The 27,224-nt window shown below is 42.9% G+C and overlaps 1 protein-coding gene across 1 annotated transcript; it reads left to right on the top strand.

Moving 5' to 3' along the window:
• The first annotated feature begins 2,069 nt into the window (after positions 1-2,069).
• On the top strand, positions 2,070-27,224 carry CNN3 (calponin 3). Its single transcript, XM_064455541.1, has 7 exons — positions 2,070-2,229; positions 21,859-21,980; positions 22,420-22,486; positions 23,897-24,034; positions 24,538-24,654; positions 25,396-25,542; positions 26,112-27,224. The coding sequence occupies exons 1-7, from the start codon at positions 2,173-2,175 to the stop codon at positions 26,457-26,459; spliced, it is 996 nt and encodes a 331-aa protein (XP_064311611.1). The 5' UTR covers positions 2,070-2,172; the 3' UTR covers positions 26,460-27,224.

The raw sequence follows: 27,224 nt of genomic DNA, 5'->3' as shown, positions 1-27,224 counted from the left end.
AGCCAGATTGCCCAGTTTGCTCCAGCTGCTTTGTGCTGCACTGATGGGTTTACATTTGCTTTGTGTTGTCAGAGTGATGCAAAACAGGATGCGTTTCTAACTACGCTCAAATATTCCCTATACAACTTTTTCCCACGGGGCACGAGCATATTTCTGATCACAGAATAAATGGCAGCAATCACCCCAAAAGATCGGTAGCTTTCTTATCAGACGTTCAGTATCAGCATAAAACCACCGAGTGGTATTTGTGCCCTGCTCAGATGAGGTGAAAAATAAAAATGCCAAATGATTTATTTGAGCATAATTTAAACATGATTGTCCAGCAAGAAAATATTATGCCGTATTTTTGTCTGCTACTAATCAGGACCATTTTATTTCAAAATTGGTGAAACATATAATTTATGGAGCTGAGAAAAGCATTCCAACTGTAAATATCTCAAACTTCCCAAGCCACTGTGTATTGTAGCAAAAATGATTGAGAGCATTAACAAATAAGGTCCTGATCCAGCTTTACTTAAGTCAATGGAAACATTTCCAAGGACTTTGGAGGACATGGAATCTAGCCCTAAATCATATGTTCTCCGAGGTCATGAAAGATGAGTTTATCCCAACATGATTGTCTGAAAACTAATGAACTTTCATTATGTTTACGTGAACCGCCATTTCCCTCACCCCATTCTTCAGTTTCCTGCTTCTCTTGCACAGTTTCCTTTTCCCAATGGGTAGTTCAGGCAGCTCTGCTTCCTTTAATTAGGAACAGCCCTGGCTGTTTTCGTTAGAGGCTGTGCAGCGGTGGAACGGTTTGAGCTGAGCTGATCCACAGCACCACAGTATAAAACAACATTCTGGCTGCCCTGCGATTCCCTCAGGACTGCTACAGCCCAACGGGGCTCCCGCCGCGAGTCTTTTGCAAGACCCCTGTTCGTTTCAACCGGAGTAAGACCAGACACTTAGTCCTGAATTTTTGCTGCGAAATGGGAGGACAGACCAGTTATTTCTAGGGGATACCGAGTAGGTGGCTGGGTGGGCCACAGCTCCAGCAGCCAGTCTTGCAGACCGCTGTTCCTTTCCCTACTCGTCCAGTCAGCGGATCATCTTCTGGTTGTTATTTCTTTTCAAATTTGTCAAAATTTAACTGGATTTGAAAGGCACTCCCTTTCAAGAGTGGCCCACCACTCGCCGCCAGGAATGAAGGCTGGATCTGGTGCAATTCCACCGGTACACCCAGCGCGCAAACCTTACGTACGCCCTGCGCTCCCCAAAGAGGGACGGGACTCCGGCTGCGGGCAGACCGGCCGCCCTCCCCAGCAGCGGGCCCACGCACCCCTGCGCTGGTTCATCAGCGCCTTAATGCGGGAGGGGTGCCAAAATCCGTCAGTGCTGGCTCTCGCAGGGACTCATGGCCATGGAAGACGTCGTGGAGGAACGATGAGCTCCAGACGCGCCCATCATCCTACTCCACTTTAACAGCGCTGCAATAACTCCTCCGCTTTTTTCATCCCTCTTTTGCCCTAACTCCCAGCGCTTTTCAAAGTTTCCCGTGATTTCTGTAAACTTTTAAAGGAATTTCAGTAGTCCAAGCCACCGCGCAGTGGGAAGGAGCTGTTTGGGTGAGCAGCTGAGGCCTTTTCCAGCAGTCAGCCCTTGGTCACCCCTCAGCTCGGGCTGCCCCTGCCCTCCTGGCTCACACCACCCGCGAAGGGCTTGAGGAGAAGCCTCGCCCCGCCGCCACGGAGAGCCACCACCGGCTCCTCGGCCGCTTTGCCCGGTGGCCGTGTGGTGTGGGTGGGGGCCCGTCGGGAGCGGGCCGATGCCCGCCGGTCCCTCAGCGAGCCCCGCCGCGGGGGCACGGCGGGCGGCGGGCACCGGCCGCAGCTCCCTCCCGGCGCCGCTTCCCCGGGGCAGATTTTTTTCCCCCCTGACGTTCCCCACCCGCCCCCCGCTCCCGCCCCGGACCCCTCTCGGGTGGCAGCCGGCGGCGGGGCGGAGCGGGACGGGGCGGGACGAGGCGGGAATGCCGCCGCGATTGGCGCGCGGGCGGCTCCAACGGCCGCGGGGCCGGGCCGTGAGGGAGGGACTAGAACTTTCCGCGGTCGCGGGTGGACTCTCGCCTCAGCCCGGAGCCGCCAGCGCCTGCGACCAGCGCCCCCAGGCAGCGGGGAGACCGCCGACATGACCCACTTCAACAAGGGGCCCTCCTACGGGCTCTCCGCCGAGGTCAAGAACAAGGTATGGACGGCCAGGGGAGTGGGGGGGGGGAGTTTCGACCGGGCTTTGTGTGCGGCGGGACGGGGCTTCCCGCCCGCCACCCGGGGACAGCGCTGCCCTCCCCGCCGCCGCTGAGGTGAACGGAGAGCGGTGAACCGGAGGGTTGTCAGCGGCGGGTGGACGGACCGGTGTGCGGGACCGCGGTTCCCGCCGCTGCACCTGCCCGCGGCGGCAGCCCTGCCCGGCGGGCGCCCCGTTGCACCTCGTCCCCGCTCCCCCAGGCCGGGGCGCCGGCGACCCCCGCAGCCCTCCCGGGGGCTGGGACCAGGCGATGCCCACCCGCACCCGACCCGCACCGAAGCGGAGCAGATGAGACGCGCGGCGCATTCCATCCGCATGACATCATAGGCACGGCCGGCGCGCGGCCAATCGGCGTGGGCCCCGCACAGACTGCGCATTGTCTGCCCGGCGCGCGGCCCCGCCCCGCCCCGCCCGGCGGGGGCACACAAAGGCGGGGAGCGGGCGGGGGGTCCCCCGGTATTCCCGGCCTTATTCCCGGAGCTCCGCGCCCGGCTGGGAGGGCAGCGGGAGGGGCGGGGGCGGGGAGGTGCTGCTGTGATGGGGGCTTGTGACGGCACCCGCTGCTTCGGTGTGAAACGGTAAAAAAAAACCCAAAACTCCCGAGAGTCGGGGCTGACAGTAGCCTGCGCTGGCGGGGGAGGCGTGCGCCTTTTGTCCCTTGTCCTGCTGAGTTGCTGTGCCTCCTCTTTGATTTTTTTTTTTTCCTCATATTCTGTGGAACAAAAGGCGCTTGTGTTAGCATCCCCTTACGCAGACTGTTACCTTGCAGCGAGCAAATCCCTGGGAAGAGGGGGGAAAAAAAAACCCCTTTGCAATAAAAATTACAGTGGTAAACAACTAGGGATAAGGTAGTGCTCCATGTCTTCATTCGCAGGCTTCGGCGCTAAACGTGGTATTTAATAACTGGTTATTTCACACACGCGCCTGCTTTCAGGCCTCAGCACATCCCCAAATCCTGTTTTACTTGTGGCTGAGTAGAGAGGGGAGGAGGGAGAAAGGTAGTTTCCTTCAAACGTTGTAATTTACACCAAAAGTCTAAGTTAATATGGTGGAAACTTTACAAAATATGCTGCTTTTTGTTTCTTTATTGGCTTTCTCAGGATGGTTGTGGGGTTCCGCTGCAAAGTTTGATGACATCACGTAACCAAATGTCTCCCAGAGCGATTGCTTCCAACGTCTAAACTTAGTGATTTATCGACACCATTACAGTCTAAAAAAAGACAATAAAACATATGTTGTGTGTTATTGCACGTGAATTATGAAGAAAGTAAATGCTCTTCAACTTCAAAAAAAAAATACTGACAGAATCGTACGGGCTTAACAGCGATTCCTGTACGGGGAGAGGATGGGAAGAAGTTTCTTTGTTCGTTCTTTCAGTTTCTTATTGTCCTCAGCTTCCTTAGGGCCTCCTGAGAGGAACTGTTCCAAGCCCGTGCATTAACAGAGGGTTTGAAACTGCTGTATTTCACGCCTTTATGCAAAGGGCCTTCTACTTTATCTCGCTGGGCGGCTGTTACTTCACTCACTTTCTCTGCTTTCTTCAATGCAAATATTGCGGAGGGATGGATGTTCTGTGGCAGCGTCAGTTTACGTGTGTGCAGGCTTGTGCCGCAGTCCTTGCAAATGTCAGTGCAGCAGTGCCGTAACAAATCATTCAAATGCACCAAAGACAAATTAATTCATCGCCTTTAAAAAAAAAACAGAGCGAACAAAAAAAAACCAAACCCAACAACAAAAACTCTGGCAAAAGACACAGCTTTGAACTTTGAGAATGTTGCTCTTACTGTAAGAGATCAAATTTCAAAGCAATTATGCTATAGACAGATATACTGTACCTCCTATCTAGTATCTTGCGTGGGTCTGTGCATGAGATAAGTGCCTGATTTGCTTTATAATTCTAGAGGATCAGAGAATTATGTCTCTGTAAAGATCAGAAGTTTCCTTTTCCAGATCCTTCTGTCTCATAAAGATTTGAAGACACAAACATCTAGTTTTCCAGCTCCTGGTGGACCATTTATGGGTACTGATCTTAATCACGCCTTCTAAAACACTGACCTTTGTGCAAACTATTGTGTTATGGGTTGTGTTTTTTTTTTTAATGTGGTGTTGGTGTAATGTCTGTAAGTCGCTGTGGTACCTCCCTGCGTGAATGATGGTGAATGTTAGATGCCCTTGTTTGAAATTTTCAGTGCTAGTCCCCAAGCAGTGTTTTTCTGCAGAAAACAGATGTGATGATAGCTGTGCTGCCTCAGGGCCCAGCTGTGCTGGGCAGAAAATTCTCTCAGTTTTGGTTTTTATTCTTTATTTTCTCATTTGGCATTGTATTAGTGTTCAGAGGAACTTTTTGTTTGTTATTGTATTTGAATAGATGAATATAACATGTCCTGATGCTTTACAAGAATTTTGTTCAATTGATATTCCAGATTCCATCTCTATGCTTAAAATCTTTGTTTAGTTTAGTGTTTAGGGTGCTTTTTTCTTTCAGGTTTTTTTTTTTGTCATTTTGAGGCTCCACCCTTCTCTTGTTTTGCTCCTTACCTTAGTCCACACTGATAAGGTATCTGGTCTCTGTTATGGATCTCTTTTCCTCGTTCCTGCAAAGAAAGGATGGGATTTGCGTGCTGGTTCCCAGCTGTAAGGAAACTTGTCTGCATGAGAAACATGTAGGTAGTCAAACTAGCGTAATCCCTTTGAAGCCGATTCCCTGTTTACTTGAGATCACTGAAGATAGTTGGTCCAAAACAAATATTCAGTGAGGAGCCCTTTAAGCTGATTGAAACGGGTAGTTTCTTCTGCAGGCAATGACTTTCTTCTTCAGCAGTGGGAGAGTTTCTGCAGTGCATGAGGTTAGCGTATCTTGATGGTGCAATTAGATAAAGCTACAAACTAATGTTAGATTTGTCTCCAATTTACAGCTGAGGTAGGCAAGAAATGAGAAGCTTTTGCTCTGTTGTCTCACTGCATAAGGTGTGGAGCAAACAGGAACGCCAGGCACAAGAAGGAGAGGTTCCAGTTCATTCAGCTGCTTCCTCCACCCTTCCCATGGAAATGGTATTTCTGTCGGGCAGGCATTTATCTTCTCCCCCCTCTTAGGTTTGATACGCTGCCAGCTTCATCTCCATGTGAACGGAAGGCTGGGCAGAAATATGGTCTCTTTGGGGAGTTAAACTTTGCATAACATTTGGTTATCATGTGCCTTGACTCTAGTCTCTGACCTTTCTTCCAAGCCATCCCTCCGTCAGGAAGCAGGCACTGGTCAGTACCATCTTCCAAACTTAAAGGCAGCAGAGTAACTGAGGCGAGTTGGTCTGTCCCTGCGGCTGCCACCCTGACAGGTCAGGTGCTAGTGGTACGGAAAAAGGAGGAAACAAACTTTTAAAACTGGATGCTGATAGACAAATGAAGCCTGTAAGCAAAATATCTCCGATGGTGCAAGTGTGCAGGAGGTCAGTAGTACTTCCTGCTTTCCTTCCCGAGGGCAAATACGAATTAATGAAAAAGAAGTGAAGCCTGCGGTGAAAAATGCTAACCAGTCCTAGGTAGGATTGTTGTGTCCCTCCTGAAACTGCTGAGGAGAAAATTCTTGTACTGTATTTCACTTTCCACGGGCCAAATAAACAGATTTAATTTCTTTGTCCAGAAATTACGCTTTTATGACTGTTTTTAACTGGGAACCAGATTCGAATCACTAACTTCTCAGTTTTTTTAGTTAGTGATTGAATAGCTGCCTGTAGTTGGACTGTTAGGCCCTCTCCTTCCTCTTTCTCACCCCTCCTTTCAAAACAGTAATAATACCCTTTTCCTTCTTAAAGTGTAACCGTTCCTACTATACAGTTGCTTTACCCTTCCACGCTTCCTGTAGGCTATTTTCCTTCAGCAAACCTTTAGGTTTGCTCACTGAGTTTTGCAACCCTTAGGTAAGAACTTTTGCTGGTGATAAAGTATTTCTATTAATGTTGTATAAAAGGATGTATTAAAAATGAAGACTGTATTGGATAAAGGCAATGAGAACTTATGCTTTGAGCGCACAGGTAAATATCTTCTGTGGTGATAACTGACAGCGTAGGATTTCTGCATTCCCAATTGCCTTGTGTGTAGAAGTCTCTGTAGCTTTTAGAGAAGTAATATCTTTAGTTTACAAGTCTTAAATGACATTCAGGTGTTTAGTTTAAAATAAAATCAGCTTGTGTGACCTTTTCCGTGATACAAATCTTAAGTTTGTTGCATGGAGAATAAATTAAAAATCCAATGTTTTGGTTCTAGCTGTCAGAAATATTATAATAGAAATATCTACACAGAGATTTTACAAAGGAAATTTCGGAGGAGGTAGCAGAAGGGTTTTACATGATCAAGCATTGAACTTCAGTTTGCTCCAATTAATTCGCTATTTCTGGTAGTCGATCACAGCTCTTGAAGTTAACATTTACCAGCTAAATATCACTTTCAATGTGCCGAGCACTGAAACTTTTCTCTTTGTGTCCAATCTCTGTATTTTTTCCAAAGAACTGTGAAATTTTTTCCAGCTGGATCCAGGCTTTAGTAACAGATCTGCAGCTCAACTGAACAACTTCGTAACTTTGTCTTCTATATTTATTGTATTCCAGAAATCTCTCAGTGTGTTAATCTTCAAGCATCCTACTTTTTTTAATAGCTGTTCCCAAACCTCCTTTATAATTGTAATACACAGAGTTGAATGAAATGCTGATTGAAAACTTCTGCTATAGGTTTAGTCAAGAAATCTATCAACTAGATGCACAGAATGGATTCAACACAAGAGAATAGTACTTAATGGTACAGTTTTGATAACTGAGTCAACGGCAAAGCTGTCCACAAAACATAAACATGACAGTGGAACAATGCCATAGCTAAACTTACAGACAAGCAATGTTTGTCACAAGAACTACATGTGTCACTTAAAACGCATTAGTGATATAAACAATAGAAAACTTGTATTTTGTCAGTATTTAGATGCTTTTCCCTTTTTTTCTTTTTTTTTGATGTATTAGCAACCAAGTGATGAGAATTCTCCAACTTATTTACAATATCCCCGCTGGTTACTTCTTTCTGACACTTAGTTCTACCTTGACTGACAATATTAAATTTCAGTAACTTAGGCTCAACAACACTTCCTAGAAGATGGTGCTGCTGCATGCTTCCCTCCACTTCCAAACCACGCAGCGTTCCTGCTCCGGGCAGAAGCCTTTTATGCTTCTGAGAACGTGTTTGCCACCTCAGTTCCTGAATCATGAGTTTAGCCTTTTGCTGGGAACTTTGCAGAGGACTTTTTTTTTTTAAAAGAAACCCAGTGAAACACTAGCTTTATTAAGCTGTAGTAATACCTTAATTTGTATTCTCCCGGTGTAAGATCCTGTATGTGAAGTGGTATTAATGCAGTAGCCCTAATCAATGGTTAGATTTTAAAAAAAAAAAAAAAAAAGAGGAGGTCTTCCAGCAGTGGAAAATCTTAATGGCAGTGTGTCTCCATTCCTCTTCATGCTTTACTGTCTACCTCAGTGCGTCTGCACTCTCTTGATGTGTCTAATCCATTGTCCCCTTTCGCTGTTGCTATCTCAGGACAGGTCTGCTCTCCTGAGCAGGTGTCAGGTAGAGGTTTCCATTTCTGTGGCTACTTCAACAGAAGTATTAATACTACAGCAGTAGTAAATAGACCTACTAACAGGTACAAACTAACGGTGATGCAACCGATGCAGCATTGAGTTGACAGTTCATACCTGTGATACATCTCTTTTTATCATAAGCAGAAGCAAGTAATTTGCCATGGAAGTGCTTCCCTTGCCATCTGCTTAAAGCCTCGGTGTTGGTCACCAAGCACTGCCTGTTCTGTGCGCTTGCCCAAGCCCACGAACAGAGAGACTTGCCCTCGGGAGCCCTTGCACAACCCCTGCTCGGCAGGCACACCCTATATCCCGTGACGGCGTTCGGTAACCCCCAAGTAGGTGAAACAAAGCAAACCTGTGCAAGTGGCTATGCTAGTGACATCTGACAGTTGTTGCTGTAAACCACTGACACAGGAGTTAAGTTCTCTTTCTCAATGCTTTAAATCCCCAGTAAACCTTGACATGTCATTGCCAAGTTGACAGTTGTTTTTGGAGTCCTCATGCGTCTCAAAACTGTCACTCAAAACAGCGCACAGCCGGTCTTGAACTGCGAGACATGTATCGCTGCCCCGTGTTAAGCCCTGTGTGAGGGACATAATTTCCAGTGCTGTCTCGTAGCTTACGCCATTTTTTGAAGGAAGAAGGTGATGAATGTCATGGCGTAGCCAGGATTAGCTTCCAGTCTGCTCCTGTGCGTGCGTGAGGACAGTGCAGACAGAAACTGCCAGGGCTGCCGCCAGCAAAGCGGTGCCGAAGTAAATTAAGAGTGAGGATGTTTGCTGTGTTTAACCTTAGGAACAACACTGTCTGCACTTTCAAATTTAAAGCACTTTCTGTGAATTTATAAAATGTATTATAGTGACCTTGTTTCTGGTGGATTAATAGACTTTTAGTAAAACTTCTACTGGTGATAGAAAAACATAAAACTTGCTGAGGTTAATGTTTAAGGGTGTGGGATAAGTAACAAGTCTTGCATCCTTTATGTGCAAGCTCACAGTATATCTCCTATGCCCAGACACCTCTGAAGAAAGCAAATTGAGTTGGACGGAGTCAGGACAATTAAAAAGGATTAGTAGTCTCAGAAAGTAAGAAGGTAAATTTGCATTGCGGTATTGCTCGCTTGTTTAAAATGTACCAGTGAATGTGCTGTTTGTGTGGTTTCAGTGTTAGATGTAGTTTAAAATTTAGAGGAAAAATACCTATTATATTCCTGTTGCTGAGTCAGTACTCTTCATAGATAGATGGACGGATACATGCATTGTTTTGGGCTAATGCCACATCAGTGATTTTTTTTTTTTCCCTCACCTCGGCTTTTTTTTTGTAAGGACATTAATTTGGAAGCTTTTCCTTGCCTCCAAATAATTTATAATTTGCCTTGGAGAATAAAGGATAGAAACTTCTCTGTTCTGAGAATTGTTAGCTTCTGTAGCTACGTAACACCATATACACTGTGCATCTGACACATCCTTTTAAGGCAAACTTTGTAGAGATCCCCATCCCCTATGGAACCGTACAGGAAAGGCCTTCAGTAAAAAGCGGGCTTGGGGCCAGGACACGTAGGGCAATTTGAAACAGATTTTTTCTAAGTGAGATCATGTGAAAATCCTTCTTTTCGCTTTAAGAGGGACTCTTTTGCTTAAAAATGCTTTTTGTAAGTATCTGATTGTAAACAACTGTGAACTTGTATAGCTATATTCAGCAGCAAATGCTGTCTTTTGGGTAAATATTTCTGGTTTTGCAGTAATGCCTCAGAGTAACTTATGTTGTTGTTTCTATTTAGTGGGATTGAGTTATACTGGTTTTCACAAAAACAGCTTTGACTTTTCTTCAGGTGGGTAGTCCTGTGTTAGGGTTTTTTTTTCTTTAAAAACAAACAAAAAACCACCTCAACAACCTCCCTCCCACCAACCCTCCTTAAACCAGTGCAGAGTTTAGTAGATATTAGGAGGGAAGACGTAATGAAACTTCTTGTTGCTTATACAAAACCGTCTCTTACCTGAAGCAGACACACTTCCGGATGTGTAAATTACAAAGACTTGAAGGCGTTAGTCACAGCCGAGGAGCTGGCAGTAAGCGAAGACCATTCCAGCAAGGCATGAAGTGCTGCTGTCACAGCTACGGTCCAGTGCCCCGCTTGGACTCTCCCCAAACAGCCTTACCCAGTCCCAGCAGCTGGGCCAAGCGCGCCTTAAGCCTTGGGAGCCTGAACTGCCTCTGGTCACTGATCCTCGCTCCCTCCTGGAAACTGGACTTTAACTCTTTGGTGCCTTTGCTGCTTCCCTTACAAGTCTTGGTCTTCTGGGGTCTAAACAGGATTTTTCTTGAGGATTTCAGGCACACATCCTTTTGGTTAGAGAGGTATAGTGAAGTGAAACTGTACATGCCTTGTGCATATACCCTGCAGGACTCGAACACCAAGTCTTCTCCTGTATTTTGGCAAAACCTAAATATTTCTGCACTTCCTTGCCTTAGTTTCCTTGCTGTTCCGAAATGCTGTCATGCAGCTGGGATCTGATCTACTGCATCAAGTCCTAGCTGGCTAAATTATAGACGGATTCTAAACAATTATTCTTTGCAGGTTTCGACCATGGCTTTTCCCAGAGTATAAATGGACATTACTACTATAAAAATATTACTTTGCTTTCCTGCTAAGAAAGCTCCTCTGCTATATTGCTTTCCTCTTGATATTTCCACTATGACAGGCTCTTATTTATAGACAGGGAGCATTATCTTTTGTGCTCCTTGTTCTGAATCATTTAATTGAAAAGTATTTTTGTGTTTTCCCTCATCAATTGACTAAATGCTAGTAGCCTTGCCAGCAACAGACAGACACCTGCATTTGGGAAGGGATATGGTAATACTCAAATGTTCATGGTGAAAGCTTTGCAAGAAGCAGTGTCCTTACCTTGCTGACATCGTCGTATTAATCATGCCCCAATAACAGTATCAAGTACAAGTAACTTTCTAAGAAAATGAAGGCTATTGCCTTTTTACTATGGTCTGTCTTGATACATCCTTTATCGTTAATAAATGATGGTATGAAAATGTTTGTGATATGATAAAGGCACTTCTGTTTGAAAGAATTTAGCAGGTTTTAATAAAAAGAATGAACAAAAAAGCTCTGAGATTAAACATCGGAGATAAAGAACTGGTCTTTGAATGATGGAAAAGAACTGGAACAAACCATAACTAGCAAAGAGTTCAGTCAGGGCACCTGAGTGTTTTGTTCTGCAGGAGAATAATGGAACCTTAAATAATTGAGGACTGAGACCTCTCTCGCCCTTCATGTGCAGTTCAGAATTGCCCATACGTACTGCTGCTTGTGTATTTCAGGCTTACAGTGAATTCAGGTGTGCGGCGTAGCAAGACTGCAACTTACCCTGTGGTATCCGGACTTTTGGATGCAGTGTGTAGGTGCATCCCCTGCCCACCCCAGCAGCGCTAACTGTTCTTCCTGCACTTGCTTAATTGCTGAAAAATGTTGGCGTAGATGTTACTACCAGGATGTTTAACCAGAACCTCTTACTTAGGAGTTTGACTCTCTCTCCTACTTTAACAGTAGTACTTTCTTTTGTACTCACTATAAACTTCAGTATAGAGGCTTATGGCTTAATTTTTACATAATAAAACCTACGTTTTCATTAAAATAAAAAGTTGAACTCAAAGTTCATCTAATCATAAGCTTGGAAAAAAACCCAAACCTGTCCAGCTGTCTGCTGTACTGATTTTATGATTTATATAGAGCTGCCTATAGGAGCTACATAAATTTCAAAATACTCTGTCTTACTTTTCTTAGACTTTTCCTAAGTAATCGTCTAAATTTCAATTGTAGGCCTCTAAAGGTGATTATTATTACAAAATTCAGTAAACATTTTCTAATGAGTTTACGGTCATCGCTTTTTTTTCAATATCATATTAATTGTAGATCATATTCTTCTTATAACTCTTATTAAGTGATTAAAGCACAACTTGCCTGGATGGCCATATCCAAAGTATTGTTGGATGTTTCCTGGAGTATAATTAACATAGCAGATCACCTACTGAACTTTAACCGGTCAGAGATATTTGGGAAGGGGCGGGGGGGGGGGCAGAGGGCAGGGAGCAGCGGGAGCAGATTATTACATTTCATTCTTTGTGCTGAATTCAGTCTTCCTTTATTTTTTTTGGTGGTGGTGGTAAAGCAAAACAAGAGCATGAAGCAGCTGATAGGCAAGTTCTTTGAAAGCTTAGGGTGTGAAATCTGCATTTCTTGTGCCTCTGCTAAGAAAACTGGGTATGGGTAAAATTATCTCAACCAGAAGAACATGCTAGGTGTGAATTCAGAGATTTTGATCTGCTACCTGTGTGAAGGATGAATCTAGGCAGACTTTGGTATTTAGTAGAAGCTAAAGAACCTCTCAAGAAATCACATCTTTCACCTAAATTACAAAAAACACAGATTGAATAACTTTGTACGAGGATGAAGTGGTGGTAAGAACGAGAAATGTGTATTTTCCTTATGACTACTTCTCACAGGCACCTCAATTAGCCTGGCCTGCTAATGTGAGTTCATGGAGTTAAATCAGAGCAGGCTGACAGGTGACCAGATACCATCAGAGCAGTTGGTGGGAAACACTGAGCACTATTAACTGGGAAATGCCCCTTGCCTTGGGACCTGCCATGTCACCTGGCTCATTTTTCAGTCAAGCCTGTGCCTGGGATCCCAAGAGGCAGTGAACAGCCAAGTGACTGAGCGTATTGGCAGGGGTGAGAGGTGTGAAAGCAGCAGAGTCTCGAGGTTTACCTTTGAAAAAGGTAAACGCAGCGTGGTCTGTGCCTTCACTGGAGGGGCATTTTGAGTAACATTTAGCAAAGCTTGCATCGACAGTCTTCAGGTTTCTTCAGCTAACTTTTTTGAGAGGTATGTTTGAGTAGCTAATTAGCCACTTGCTGCTGAAGAATGTTGTTGGTAAGTGAAAAGGGTTTGAAGAGGAAAATAATCAGATTTTGTGGTCCTATTCGGAAGGTGAAGTTGGAAGACTTGTCAACACATTTGGGCCTTGGGGAAGGGCTACAGAGTCACAATACATTTTGCTTGTAATGTGCCATGTTTTAAAAGCTGTTCTATTGGGAGAGAAAAATAAGTAAACTTGAAAGAATATATAATTTCCTGGATTGCTGTAGTAGCAATAGCTTCGAAAAGTACTCTTAGAAAGATACTATCGTTGATGTTACTAGTTCTGTTTGCAGGCTCAGTCTAACCTTTGAGAACTAACGCTCTGCTGGAGTGACAGTAGAAGTTGGCTCAGGAGATGCTTCCTGGGTTGCTGCTAGGAAAACGAGGTTGTTTTCGGTTTTTTTGCCGTTTATACACCAGATTGTTCCGTTACATTTTTTTTCTCCACAACAAGAGCAGCTAGGTATTGCTGAAGTCTGGCGGTACAGCAGGTTATCAGTATCTTCAGCGCCGCGCTCAGCAGTTGTTTCAGAAGACGTCGGAGGCTGCCCAGATTTGCTGTGTCGTACTAGAGCTCGAGCCAGTCATACTGGGGGTGGGTTTCAAAGCAAGGAGAATCTCTTCTTCTCAGGGAGTAACAGGCTTTTGTGCACCGGGTTGGATCAACACTGTCTTAGCTGAGAAGAAACTTCATAGCCCAGTGCTTTTTTAAAATGAAAACAGCAATGATTTCAAATAATAGGTAGTGAATATTACTGAAACCATGTTCTGTGAATAAATTTAAACTGTTGAGCAATATACAGACTAAAGATATAGTGCAAAGGGACTCAGTATCAAGAAGTATAATGTATGGTGGCAGGACCAGAAGGTGCTTCAACTGAAATCAGAAGCTGTTGACTAAGGAGAATTGGAGTAATGAGCCAGAAAGCTGTGACTATGACAAGAAACAATAAGAACAAGATATGTGAGAAAGACTGTGAGAACAGATTTGAACGGGCGAGAGCATTGCAGCAGTGGAGCTGCAGAGAACGAGAGGGAAGCAGTATCCAGCCCAAGGGCAGGGGTATCTCCAAGATGTTCATGATCTCTGAGGGAAGAGATGGTGGTGGTTGCTTCTTGAATAACTCGCAAGCTGTCACAAAATCATACTGGACAGCCAGGGAGTAGAACACTTAGTTCTTCCAGCCTGCTGATCTGGCAACAAACGCCATGCATGACTACAGGTATCTTGTAAGATGGCTTGGAAACTTTGAGGCATGACTTGTCCTTACTTCACAGAGTTAAAACTGGTGCCTATGGGAAGCGTGCCAGGAATTTTGGATGAATGCTCATCCATCCTGCCTTTAAAGATTGTAGCCTAAATTTTGATTTACAGAGAAGACAGTGAGATGTTGGCAAGTTATCAGTTACGCTATAGATAACAAAAAAATACTGTTGACTAATAAGCAAAATGGATATAGCTGTAAACTTTTTGTGCTAAGTAGCATAGTGGGATATAGTGAGATCTTTCAATATTAGCATTAGCACGGTGCGTTCTCTGCCTTTCTGTACAACAGTCCATAATGACAGAAAAAATACATGTTCAAATCCCAGGGCATACTTAATGGTGGCTTTCAGTTTTTGAAGTACTTTGCCCTTTGGTTTTCATCTGGATTGTTACATTCCCTTTGCCTTTGGGTTTCTCCTGCACTAATATGCCGCCTCTGACATTTGCTTTCGCATGCAGTCCTGGCCAACATACATGAAATTAGCAGGGAATTTTAATTTCTCCTTATGATGAAGGGTCATCGGGTTGGTAGCTCAAATGCAAGAAGCTCCACTTGACAATAACCTCGGTACCCTGTCACTCCCTCGTCCCACCCACTTCCAATAAAAATCAAAACCTTGTAATTTTCCCCACTGTCTTAGGTTCTCTGTCTCCACTTAAAGGGTATGCTATTTATTTATCCTATGACTAAGTAACCACTTTGTTGGCAGACAGCTAGAACTATTCTGCAGAAGAGTACTGATTTATGTCCTTGTCATTCTTCCTCAGCTCTGAAGCTGAAGATTAAATAGGTACAGTAATCTATTTACACCATAAAATTGTAACCAGAAAGTTTTAACTCAGTTGTATAATTTAAAAAAAGTAGAAAACCTTTCTTCCTGCTTATGAGAAGAACAGTTACTGTTCTATGCCTTTTTCTTGGGCGTTTGCGTAACCAGTAAGCTCTTAAGGCTTTTTTTTTCCCAGATGTTTTGCCATGTATGTTTGAGATGTGAGATTCAGAGCTGTGTTCTGGAATAGCAGGTGATAAACAGAATGGGGTGGCTCAGGTGCCAGTAGCTGGAATTCTGGAGACTAATTTGGGACTGGCTACACAGTCTGCCTCACTCCCAGCTCTGAGGAGTAAGGGCTTCTGCGAGCTTTCACCTTGATATCAGGAGATAACCATGCTTTCATCTTTCCCCATACCATCATAAAGCCTTAAAAAGGGAAGGAGAAAGAGCTCATTGCAAACTAGTGCCAAGCAAAAGATAAAGAGGTATTGGCATTGGTGTCTTGGCCTCTGCAAGACAAATCGCTCCTGAGGGTAGTACCTACTTCAACACAAAGGATCTTTGTAGGCACTGCTGAAACCGTAAGAATTCGGTTTCACTTAGTTCCGAATTAATAAGTGAAAAGTTGATATAGGAACAAGGTGCTGCTTAAAATTTAAACTGTACAACTGTAGGTCTTAAAAGCTAGAGTTTTCATTTAGTTATCTTTATTTGCTTTCAGTAGTTTATGACCCACACATGTAAAATTAATATTAAAACCTCTGGCTAAACACAGATTAAATTCAGTATTAGATGAATAGGCTCCTGTACTTATTAGAAATCCAGTAAGCTTTCTCTAACTGATCTTTTTTTGACTGAAAAATTAGTGATTTTGTGTTGCTTTAAGCAAGGATATGGGCCACACCAAATTTCTCCCTATGAAGAGTATTAACATCTAAAACTTAGGGCTTTATTTCACTTTGGTGAAGAAGTATGCATGTAACCCCTTCATGTACTATCTTGGAGTAAAGTCCTGCCTATTTCTTTTCTGTACAAGGCCCTGTACTTTATTTACCTTGGAAAACAACGACATACAACCTATTTTGCTGCACTTTTATACGTATATACATCTTAGGTTTTGTTGACAAACATGGTTCCTGGGAGAGTTGTTCACTCACTTTGACAAGGACATGCTTTTTTTCTTAAATCTTTTGACCAGAGAGGCGTTTCTTCAAATGCTTACTAGTACTTCAAATTTAGCGTGCTGCACGTTAAACATTTAACCCCTGCTGGGGGGGCATAGAGCCCAAAGCTTTTGTCAAAAGTTTCATCAGAACTAATTGCAAGCTGTTTAGACAAGGTGGGTAACTTGGAAAGTTCTACCTTTTATATCTGCTGTTTATCTTACTAAATTTTCTGTTTGTTAGTCCCAGTGTCTAACTGGGACCAGCGTAAAAAGCTACGCTGGTAGCTTTTTTAACGGTACCTTGAGGTACCGTTACAGTATTTTTCCAGAGTAGCAGCAATAGAGAGCTGAACTCTTAAACTGGAGTTTTGGCATGTATGTAGCCCTTAGTGTAGAGTGTGTACTGTGTAATTTGGAAAAGATTAGTATAAAAGGACAACTGAAAGGCCGCATGATATCATTTATGGTGTGAAGTACTGGTTAACATCATCACTCAAACTTAGCATGCTGCAGGCATGTTGAGTAACTCTAATGATCTGTCTGTGTCCCTTGAACTTGGCCAACAAAACTTCATTTGTTTCCAGGAAGCCATACACTTGATAAAACCAGCGACAACTGCTGTTCTTGTACTACAGACGGAGGGAAGGGTTTTTGTGCTGTAAGAGGTCCCAAAGAGCAAAGTCCTTCCTGAACAGAACAAGATGTGAGAATCAGGTGTGAAGTTGCCAGAGGAACCAAGCTTAACCCAAGGATTCCAGCCTTAGGCATACTTTGGCATAGATGGATGTATATCACGTCACCTGCTAGTTATTATCTGCATCTGACATTGAGAGATGAAACTTGGCATTTAAAAGAGGAATCATCTAGTAAGAGGACAAGCTGACTTCTTGGTGCCCCGAGTCCTACCCACTCTGTCCTTCCACTCAAGGACAACACAACTCCAGCCCTACAATTGAAGTGCCTCAGTTTTAGGTAATAGAGAAGTGTTGTTTACTTTAATGTAGCTGTACCAGAAGATTACTATACTGAAAAAAAGAGATGTTAACTGAGATACTGGTATTAGTATAACTGGGTTTTGCTGCTGCTTCTGCATCATTAATGAGGCGGGCTTTTATCCTGGCTCTACAGGACAGGCACCATCCAGCAGCATAAGCATCTGAGACATTTTAGTTCCTGATAAACTTAAATTTGTGTCCACTAGTATCACGTTAAAATTGCATGAATGTGCGTGAAGCTCAGGAAAAAAGCCACATTTAATGTGATATTAACTGGTATTAGAGAGTTTCAAGCGCAGTATGTTCTCATATAGCATGGAGAAGTTTCTAGATTTCTGCCTCCTTCCTCACAATTTCAGATACAACTGGAGTATTTAACAGAGTTGTAACTAGCTGAAGTTGGTATTTTATACAGTTGTAGTTGAAAACGAGTAGGTGAATTACTGTTTTATCGCATTTGAAGCCGGTCCAGGAGGACACTAACATGCGGACCTAATTTTTCTGCAGCCTCTACTTACTTGTGACCTACAGTAGCAAGGCAATACGTACTGTCAGCCTTCCAAAGACTACTTGTGGTGGAATATCTACTTACAATTATTCAAAAGATTGCCTTTCAGTTAATGGTCAAATTTTGTGTAGCTTTTTCTATACTGAATACAAAGACAACTCCGTGTACGAACATTACTTGCAGTCAAGAGCTTGTCACAGGCAAGTAACACCTACTCTTTTCCTCCCACAACCGTAGATCACCTCTAATTTTGACCACTTGTATAAACTTTAGTTTCCTTGCAAAGATATTTCTAAGTTTTAAATCTGCATCTCTGAAGCATCAAAAAAGAGAGTAGCATTTACAACTTTATGTGTCTTTCAAGATTTGTCAGAACAAAATAAAGAAATGAACACTTGGCTTCTTGCTGTCGGGTTTTAAACTTCGTAAAATCTTTCTATCCATTGCTACAACTGAATCATTTCTACAGTGTTCTGAAACCCTAGATTGCTTCATGGCACTGACGACGAACACTTTGAAGGAAGCTGCTTAGCTCCTGCTTTCATCTTTAGTAGTTTTCTTTTGCTGTGGACTTGTGAGATCTAAGTACCTTCCATGAAAGCTCAGTACTTAAAAAGGATCAAATGTTGGCATGTTGATTAGTAGTAATGGAAAAAGCAATAAAATATTTTTCACTTATATCAAAGCTTCCAACTTCCCCTCGTAGATAGCAATCAAAGGAAAACTGGAACAACTCTGATAGACATACGGAAAATATGAAGTATTTGCTAACTTAGTGTTACATAACTTCTGGTTGTGCTATTGGGAGTAAGAGAGCAAAGAATTCGGCGCAAGCGTACGGCCTCCTCCTGGTCGTACCTGACCCGTCAGTCTTCCTGTTTAACCCCTTCTATCACGTGTTTGAAACCAGATGCTTAAGATTCCATGTCTTTGGATTTTCAGATAGCGTGAGTATACTTTTTCAAAGCACCCGCACTTCACTTTTTGTAACCTAGTTTCCCACCATTTCAAAAATCAAAATGAAAACTTTACCGTACTTAAGTCAAACTGTACAGTAGTGAAGACAATTCAGAAGATGAGCAGATTTAACTGTAATGCTTTTAGTGGCAATAAGACAAATTTCCTCACATGTATAAGCATTTTTTATTTCCTATCTCCAGATAAGCACTGTGGTGATGCCCCAAGACGCTTCAAAACCTCTTGAAAAACCCAAGATTTGAACACGCATTAAATACTCCAACATAAAGTAAACATTTTTCAGAAGTGCTAGAATTCCATCCGATTACTTCTAAGTTCCCCAAGCAATGGGGGTGGCAATTGAATATTCAGCTCAGTTGTAATCTCAAATATGGAATGCACTTAGTATTAATTAAGAATTTTTGCCATTTTTTTTGTCTTTTATGTGCTTGCCAAGAAAGATTAAAATCACCACACTTGCAGAAGTCTTTAGGGTTCTCACTCTTCTTGGCTTCCATATTTACTTTTTTTTTTTTAGATACGGGGAGGGAGGAGATAAAGTGTTCTCTTTCAAATGTGTCTCTTGATGGCACGATCACGGACTTAGTTTCCTTTTTTTTTTAAAAAAAAAAAAAAGTTATTACCAGTACTTAAAAATAAATGAAGTTGCAGAAAAGTTAGTTGCAGAAAGACAACTCCAGTTGCATTCCAGACAATTCCAGCTGCAGGATGGCTAAACCATGACTTAGCATTTTCTTTAAGCTACACTGAAACAGAAACTGCCTGAATTTTTAGAAAGCATAATATCTGTTACATTTCTAACTAAAGAACTATGGAAGAGATGAGCTTAAACCTCTCTGTACCCACGTGCATGTTAGAACGGTGATTTTAACATAGCATGAACTGTCAACATAGAATGACCAGCCCGAATCATCTGCTCTCTTCTAACTGGAATATTATAACGTGCCAAGTTCTGGCCTTTCTACAAATCCTGAGGTTTTTTTCTTTTGAACTGGTGTGCAGAAATATATTATCCACTGTATGTCTCTATTATCTACAGTGTATCTTTCTCCTTTGCACAAATACTTACTTTCACACAAAATAACTGACTTGGCCACATCCAAGGCTGCTGCTTTTCTCTAAGCCTGAACAAGCTAGTTGAGTTCTGCCAGATGTTCTGGGGGAGACAAATTAAGGCTGCGACCACATAAGCCTTGTTTCCATAGGGAATAAAAACAGCCATGAAAGGTAGTTTGTAAGCCAGTCACCAGGTGAGGGAGGAGGAGGATGATAACCGGCTTCCTCATACACAATTTCAAGACATTAACCTTTCTGGTAGCCCCTCAGAAAGGGGGCTACCCGCCCTGTACCGTGACTACCATTGCTATAAACAAAGAACGTGGTTGCGCTGCTTCACAGCGGCTTCCTCTGTGGGGCTGTGAACTTCAGCTAGCCTTCCTAGTCTGCTGCTTAGCTAGCTAATATCCAAAAGGTGTGATTAAAAACCAACAACTCATGGCATTTTCCTCACACTAGGCAGTATTACCTGAGCTTTCATCCTTTTTTCTTCAGTGAAAAAGGGGTATCTTGATTATTTCAGACCAGCATTGCTGTAAGCACTGAAGTACTTGTTATCTTGTGCAGACTATTGCACAAAATTTTATACCTTAATCAAGATCTGAGTAAGAGAATGGGTCAGTCCATTATCCTGATTTGTAGCTAAGGCACCCTAGCACCGCTGTTACAAATAGTCTAAGGAAAATAAGTATTACTCAGACAAGTTTTTGAAGTAAAGCCAGAGATACAGGAATTTTCCATTCTCCTTACAAGAAAAAGAGAACAGAATACTGTAATTTTTAGTTTGGTCAGTTTGGAGTTGGGGATTACTAATGCTAGCCAAAATGTAGCAATCGCCTCTATCCAAGTAATTCAGATAGGCTGGAATTATAATCTCATGCAGTATAAATAGCTGCTGAAGTCTAAGACTTCGTGTAAAAAGTCTAAAGTTTACACTTTGATCAGAACGTGAATGGCTTTACGAGTTTCTTGCTAGGGATTAGTAAGTAACTGGTAGTAGCTGAGCCGATTTTCCGTTAGTGAGAAATACTGCGAGTCCGTTCTGCGCTTGCCCGTCAGGTTTCTCACGGTAGCTCCTCATTCCCCGTGTTGCTCACTGACCCATGCGGGACAGCTTCTAATGAAGGCACAGAAGCGTTGCCAACCTCCCCACTAGTGGAGTTTATTTATGCCATAAAAATCTTGTGCTCAGATAACTTGTTTGCAGAAAAAATAACAGTGCTTTCAATGATATAATCCCTTATGTCTGACTCGCCAGAATTGAGAAGTATTGCAGAAGGAACAGGTTTAGGCTGAAGGAAGTTTGAGCTGCTTTTCAGTCTCTTCAGGGGAGGGGAACGAAGGGCAGAGAGGGGGGCGTGGGCCCCGTTAGCTGCCAGCGTCGCTAAAGTTTGCCGGTTTTAAGCATTCCATTCACGTGGGTTGGTTTCTAGTGACTGAAGCATAAACTGGCGCGCTGAGTAGTGAAGTGCGGACATCTGGAAAAGGAGTTTTCAGCCACCTTCCTAATAACAACTCTGGGCCTCCGTTTGATGCCTTAAACTTCAAAGACGATTGCAGGTTTTCTCTCTCTAAAGTAACGGTGCAGTAACTTTGCAATTAAGACATGAGCTCACAGTTTATTCCATCAGAGTCTTCCAGCAAGGCCAGAAAAGAGAGAAATAGCAGGCATGCTAAAGCTTAGGTTTAAGAGAGACACACACACCACCCCCAGAATCCTCAGCAAGATAACTCTTAATGTTCTAGCAACAAGGGGAAAGCCTACTAAGTCATCTCCGTTAATCATAACCTAGCCAAAAAAGCAAACCCACCATCATTTTCAGCTGAATAACTTCAAATCTATTCTATAAAATTTCCCATGTAAAAATCTACATCCGGGCAGTGGTTCTGATGGCGTGGCAATTCAGAATTCTTGTGTTCATAACAGACTATTCCACTTTTGCACTTTCCTGCTGAAGTACAGGCTCGGGTAGAATATTTTTTCAAAAGAAGTCATCATTCCTCTGCAGCTGTCAAAAGACTGTTCACAGGCTCCAGCAGTTCTTACAGTAGGAAGAACTGTTAAGTGCTTCAAAGCGCTGTTTGCAAATAAACATTTAGGAAAGCCATAAACATTATAGTAAAACGGATAAAGGACTTACCTCTCTAGTCTGATGTTTAAAATCCAGCAATAAAATTACCGGAAGAAGGCTGTAGCATACTCTCTGAAATGGACTGGGGGGAAAGAGTTGCAGTTCTCTCTCGTGAAGTAACTTTAACTGCTTGTGTTACAGATTGCCCTGAAATACGACCCCCAGATAGAAGAAGATCTGCGTAACTGGATAGAAGAGGTTACAGGGCTGAGCATTGGTGCAAACTTCCAACTGGGATTAAAAGATGGCATAATCCTATGCGAGTAAGTATTTATTAAGTAACCTTATTTTTAGCAATTTTCCACTCTTGAGGAACTAAGGAGGGACTTTCTGAAGACTCCCCTTCAAACACATCAACTATAATAGTCAAAGACAGCTGACAGGGTGGGAGACGGCTTCTTTGAAACCGCGGAAAAGAATGGAAACTAAGTCTCCTTTATATTTTAGCAAAGACTTCTAAGTATTTCTAAATCGAATGGTGAAGCTCTTTTCTCTAATAATCAAATGGCACACAAAAATTCTTACGGTCTGTTAGACTTGTTAGACCTGAGATAGGCACTCTGTATAAACCAAAAAATTAACCATTTCGCTGAAACTAATGCAACTAATAAAGCATGAGTGAAAATTTTCTTTAATGCCTGCACAGATGGTATAAGGATGAGATTTATTGTTTAAGCATTTCCCTTTTTTTCACCTCCCCAGGCTTATAAATAAGCTGCAGCCAGGATCAGTGAAGAAAATTAATCAATCAAAACTAAATTGGCACCAGGTAAAACAAAAAACCCCCCAAAGCTACACCTCTAACCCCTCCGACCCCCAAACAGTTCTTTTGTTCTGTATTAACAAATTTGCTATGAATATGGTACACCTTAAGTCTTAATAGCGCCAAGTTTTGTATGTGGTACGTACGCAACGGGTGAGGATACGGCATACGCGAACAGCATTTAGAAAGCAACTATAGCTGAGGTGGCTCGTAAGTGGCTGTTGAGTACACAAATTTAATAAGTGGTTTCTTTAGCTGTTAGGTGAAATTTCAGATGGAAGAACACAGAGCCATCTAGCAAGGCCTATTTCCAAGTTAAAAAAAAAATAAAAAAGCTGTTAACTTTCTTATTAAACCACAACTGGAGTTTTCCACCCAGGCGGTGCTGCAGGGTGTTAGTTCAGCAGCTTGCCTGTATTGGGCAGTCAAGGTCACTGTATGAAGTGTCCTCCTGAGGAAGCAGCTGGAGAGGATGGGGAGGGAAAGGACCTGAACCGTCTCAGAAGAAATGGTTGTGTAAGGGAACTCGGGAAACAATATGGTGCAAACCACAGTCTTGCTTTGATTTCAGTATATCCAGATTCGGTTTCTTACGAGCGCTCTAGCTAGCGCTTCCCCCCACAAGGGGCTACCAAAGGCAACATGCATTTAGAACAAGCATCGGAAGGGTTGCTGTTAGAGTTGACTGCCTGTACTGTTGCTGGGTCTAGCTTAATACTTCTGTGTCAGCCTCTTGTTTTTATTGGCATTGAATGTTTCTAAAATAAAAATAAATCCTCCTCCATGTTTAAAGTTTTAATACCTCTTAAGACTTCAGAAAGAAAGATGAGATTCAGTCCTTCCTCTTTGGACTCCATCTTGCTTTCCAATTTCTACAGCGCACAGTGCTAAAAAGTACTAAGAAACCCCAAAAGCTTAGTTGAATTTCTCCCAGGAGCCGAGCAAGATAATACCTTCAAACCAAGTGACATGTTCTTACTACCCACATAGTTATGTTTTTCTTTTACTCAAAATCATCAATTGCTGAATCCGAATACTGTGGACACTATGTCAAATTTTCCAGTTTGAAGCAGGTTTTAGATTAGGATTTCTCTTGGAAGGGACACATTCGAGGCAGTTTTGTCATCAAAGCCCCCTCTGACAAAGTATATGATACCCACTGACGGAGAGGTGCCAGGCTAGATAAACCCTTAGGTTGATTTGTGAAGTCAATATTAAAACTAATGAAAAATACTCTGAAACTTCCTCCCAGTCACTCTTAACCATGCCAACTAGTTTGTCCAGTTTGCACAAGGCAAAGAACTTGTGTAAAACAAGCAAAACAAACCAACCAACCAAGACCAAAAAGCTTTAATATTACCTCATTTCTGAATTGAAACACTGAGCAGAAAACTGGCTTTTTTTGTTTCTGTTTAGCTGGAGAACATTGGGAATTTTATCAAAGCCATCCAAGTCTACGGCATGAAGCCACATGATATTTTTGAAGCAAATGATCTTTTTGAAAATGGAAATATGACTCAAGTACAGACTACTCTAGTGGCACTAGCAGGTCTGGTAAGTATTTGTACCCCTGGAATTGGCACAAGTCCACGTGCCAGTCCAGATGCACCCTCACCGCTCGTGTAAATACAGAAAACAGCCGGTCAGGAGGGGAGAGGTACCACTGTGAGGCTGAGACGCTGCAGAGGTTGCACGTCGGAGGGCTGTGTCCTACCTCATGCCTCGAGGGAAGGCTTGGGGCTCAGAGTCAGGATTCCTGACTGCAGACGGCCTTGCTCTGGAGGAGCGTGTGCGTACACAGAACCGGGGAGGCCCTCGGGAGAACACCAGTCCCTGCAGAACCTGCCAAGATACTTGGGTAGCCTTGGAGTGACGCCTTCAGATGGCTTGGGGAATTGTTACCTCCTCTCACTCCTGACACGGAGAGTTTCTCTTAAGAAATAAACCTGCTTGTGGCATCACTTGAGAGCCCAGGGCCAGGGCTGTAAAGCCAGTGCTCCAGTAGCAGAAAATGTACTTTAACCACTGAATGCTCTATTTTCCCTCTCCCTAAATAGGCAAAAACTAAAGGTTTTCATACTACGATTGATATTGGTGTCAAATATGCAGAGAAACAAGCACGAAGTTTTGATGCAGGAAAACTAAAAGCTGGTCAAAGTGTAATTGGCCTGCAGGTAAGTATGAAATTCAAGTTTGCAGTTGGTCTGCTGTAGTTGAGAACAACTTTCTTGGTTTGAGTAACTGATACATTGTTTATGCAAAACAGCTGCAGAATTGCAATATATTAATGGAAGGCGGTATGAGGTTTTGATTCTTGTAAGCACTTGATGGGCTTTATAAGCTCGAGTGACTGCCTGGAAGGTTTTTCTGTTTGCTTTAAATCTGCAGTAAGAGCGATAAGGAGGAAGGGATCAGCTAATACTAGCGCTATCATCTCTGTCCCCTAAAGTGGTTTTAAAGTAGGAGTCTTTGGATAGCTGAAGTTCCTTATGCGGTAGGGCTTTTTTTTTTTACCTCTCCACTTTCCTTAATAGTCATAAAACCAAAATAACTGGCGTAATACCTTAAAATTCCTGTGGTAGAGAAGCTGTGGTGGCATAATTGAATCATTACTGTCCAGGGTACAAGTTAATTGTTACATTTTGATGCGTACATCCATTCTAATTGCACGTGCAGTTGGGCAGCTGCCAGTCACCGAGATGCCTTAGGATGACGGTTGCCTTTATTTTCCCTTTTGAAGCTCAGTATGGAGAAAGGGTAATTTATTACAGGTAGTGGTCAAGCTACACGAGGAAAGCATGCGCTGTAATTACTTTTTCCATCAGTTACCAACCGTATTTGTTTTCTTAGACTGCGCTTGCTGTACAGCTAAAAATCTCATTTTTTCTGTCCACCTCTTCCTTCCCCCAATAAAGATGGGGACCAACAAGTGTGCCAGTCAGGCGGGCATGACCGCTTACGGAACCAGAAGACACCTCTATGACCCAAAAATGCAAACTGATAAGCCATTTGACCAGACGACGATCAGCCTACAGATGGGCACTAACAAAGGAGCCAGTCAGGTAAGCAGGAGTGCGTGCGACATTTGTAGAGGGGAGGCAGCGCTCGGCCCGGGAGAGCCTGGCGGGGCAGGAGAGTCCGCGAGCTGCGTGCAGTAGCAGAGCCCAACTGGCAGCAGCGAGCAGGTACAGCTCAGCTGTGCTTTTGTGCCGTAACCGAAGAACTTAAATTTCTTTATCGCTATCCGCCGTGTTCCATCCTGAATCTCTTAAGGCATAAAAATGACCTGGTGCTTCTAGAATTTCCAGCTGGCTGTGTTATACCAGAAGAAAACAGTAACTTCATTTAAGTACTAACTAGGCAGAGGCAGAAAAGACATTGCTTCCTGGGCACTACCTCAGTCTAAACACTTAGTCCGTTCTCTCCAGAGAGGGAAATAAACCGGACCTTTCTGCAAGGACTTTCTTCTGAGACGTACCTACTAGTGAACGCGTCCTGCTGTGCTTTGTTTTGTTACTCAGGAATTCCTAACTTTCTAGCCCTTCCAGCGAGGGGTACTAGTTGCAATCATAAATCGAGTAATCGCAGCTCCTGACCTGCTTACTGAACCTCTGCCATCCTGTTTTATTAGGCTGGTATGCTGGCACCAGGTACCAGGAGAGACATCTACGATCAGAAGCACATATTGCAACCTGTGGATAACTCAACTATTTCATTACAAATGGGTACCAACAAAGTAGCTTCACAGAAGGGAATGAGCGTGTATGGGCTTGGACGACAAGTGTATGACCCCAAGTACTGTGCTGCGCCAACAGAACCCGTCATTCATAACGGCAGCCAAGGAACAGGAACTAACGGGTCAGAAATCAGCGATAGCGATTATCAGGCAGAATACCCAGATGACTATCACGGAGAGTACCAAGATGACTATCAAAGAGATTACCATGGTCAGTACAGTGACCAGGGCATTGATTACTAGCTTTGCATCAAAAGTTCAGTATTAGTCCATTATTTTATTCAGTAAGAACGAAACTAGCCTTGTGGAATCGTTACCTGTCTTTCCTACACACTATGCTTAATGTACCTAAAGAAATATTGCCTTACATACATTCCTTTTTCCTTTCTCTGCCCTTTCCCTGTCTAGTTGCCTTTAGTGCTGTAACAGTTGTAGTCTACAGCATAAACAATAACTGCATATGAAGTAAAAGGAATACTGTGAAAGGGGGAGTGCTCTTGTACAGCCAGGTCGTCTAATAAGGAGCTATGCATTTTCACAATCTCTTATCAAGTAGGTATTTACATACCACGTTAAGCCTTCATTTTACATATTTACAGCTTTTCTGTTTTCCAGATGAGATAAAAGAATTCCATGCTTCAAGATAAATGTGGTCTTTGCCAATTAAATCTAAGACATCACGTTAGTGATTTAAAGATCATTACTATGTTTTTAAGGTATTGTTTGCTAATGGTAAGTCCTGCATTAGACATAAGTGTGCATTTGTGATTGTGTATTCATTCCATTATCAACACTGACCAAACTTAGAAATAGTTGTCTTACTAAAAAGGGAGCTTGTACAAAGTCTTGAGCCAACAGAAGTCCCATGGTTGATGGTGCATTTACCTTTTATTGTGCCATAATATATCCATGTAGAAATGCTTTTTCTTCCTTGAACTGTATTTATTGCCACACTTCTCAAACTGATCCCAGTGTATTTTTATAAATAAATATTTTTTCTTAAAAGTA

The sequence above is a fragment of the Phalacrocorax carbo genome, chromosome 6 (assembly GCF_963921805.1).
Source record: "Phalacrocorax carbo chromosome 6, bPhaCar2.1, whole genome shotgun sequence".
NCBI lineage: Eukaryota > Metazoa > Chordata > Aves > Suliformes > Phalacrocoracidae > Phalacrocorax > Phalacrocorax carbo.
The sequence above is the reverse complement of the archived record's forward strand: the minus strand, read 5'-3'. Positions and strand labels throughout refer to the sequence as shown.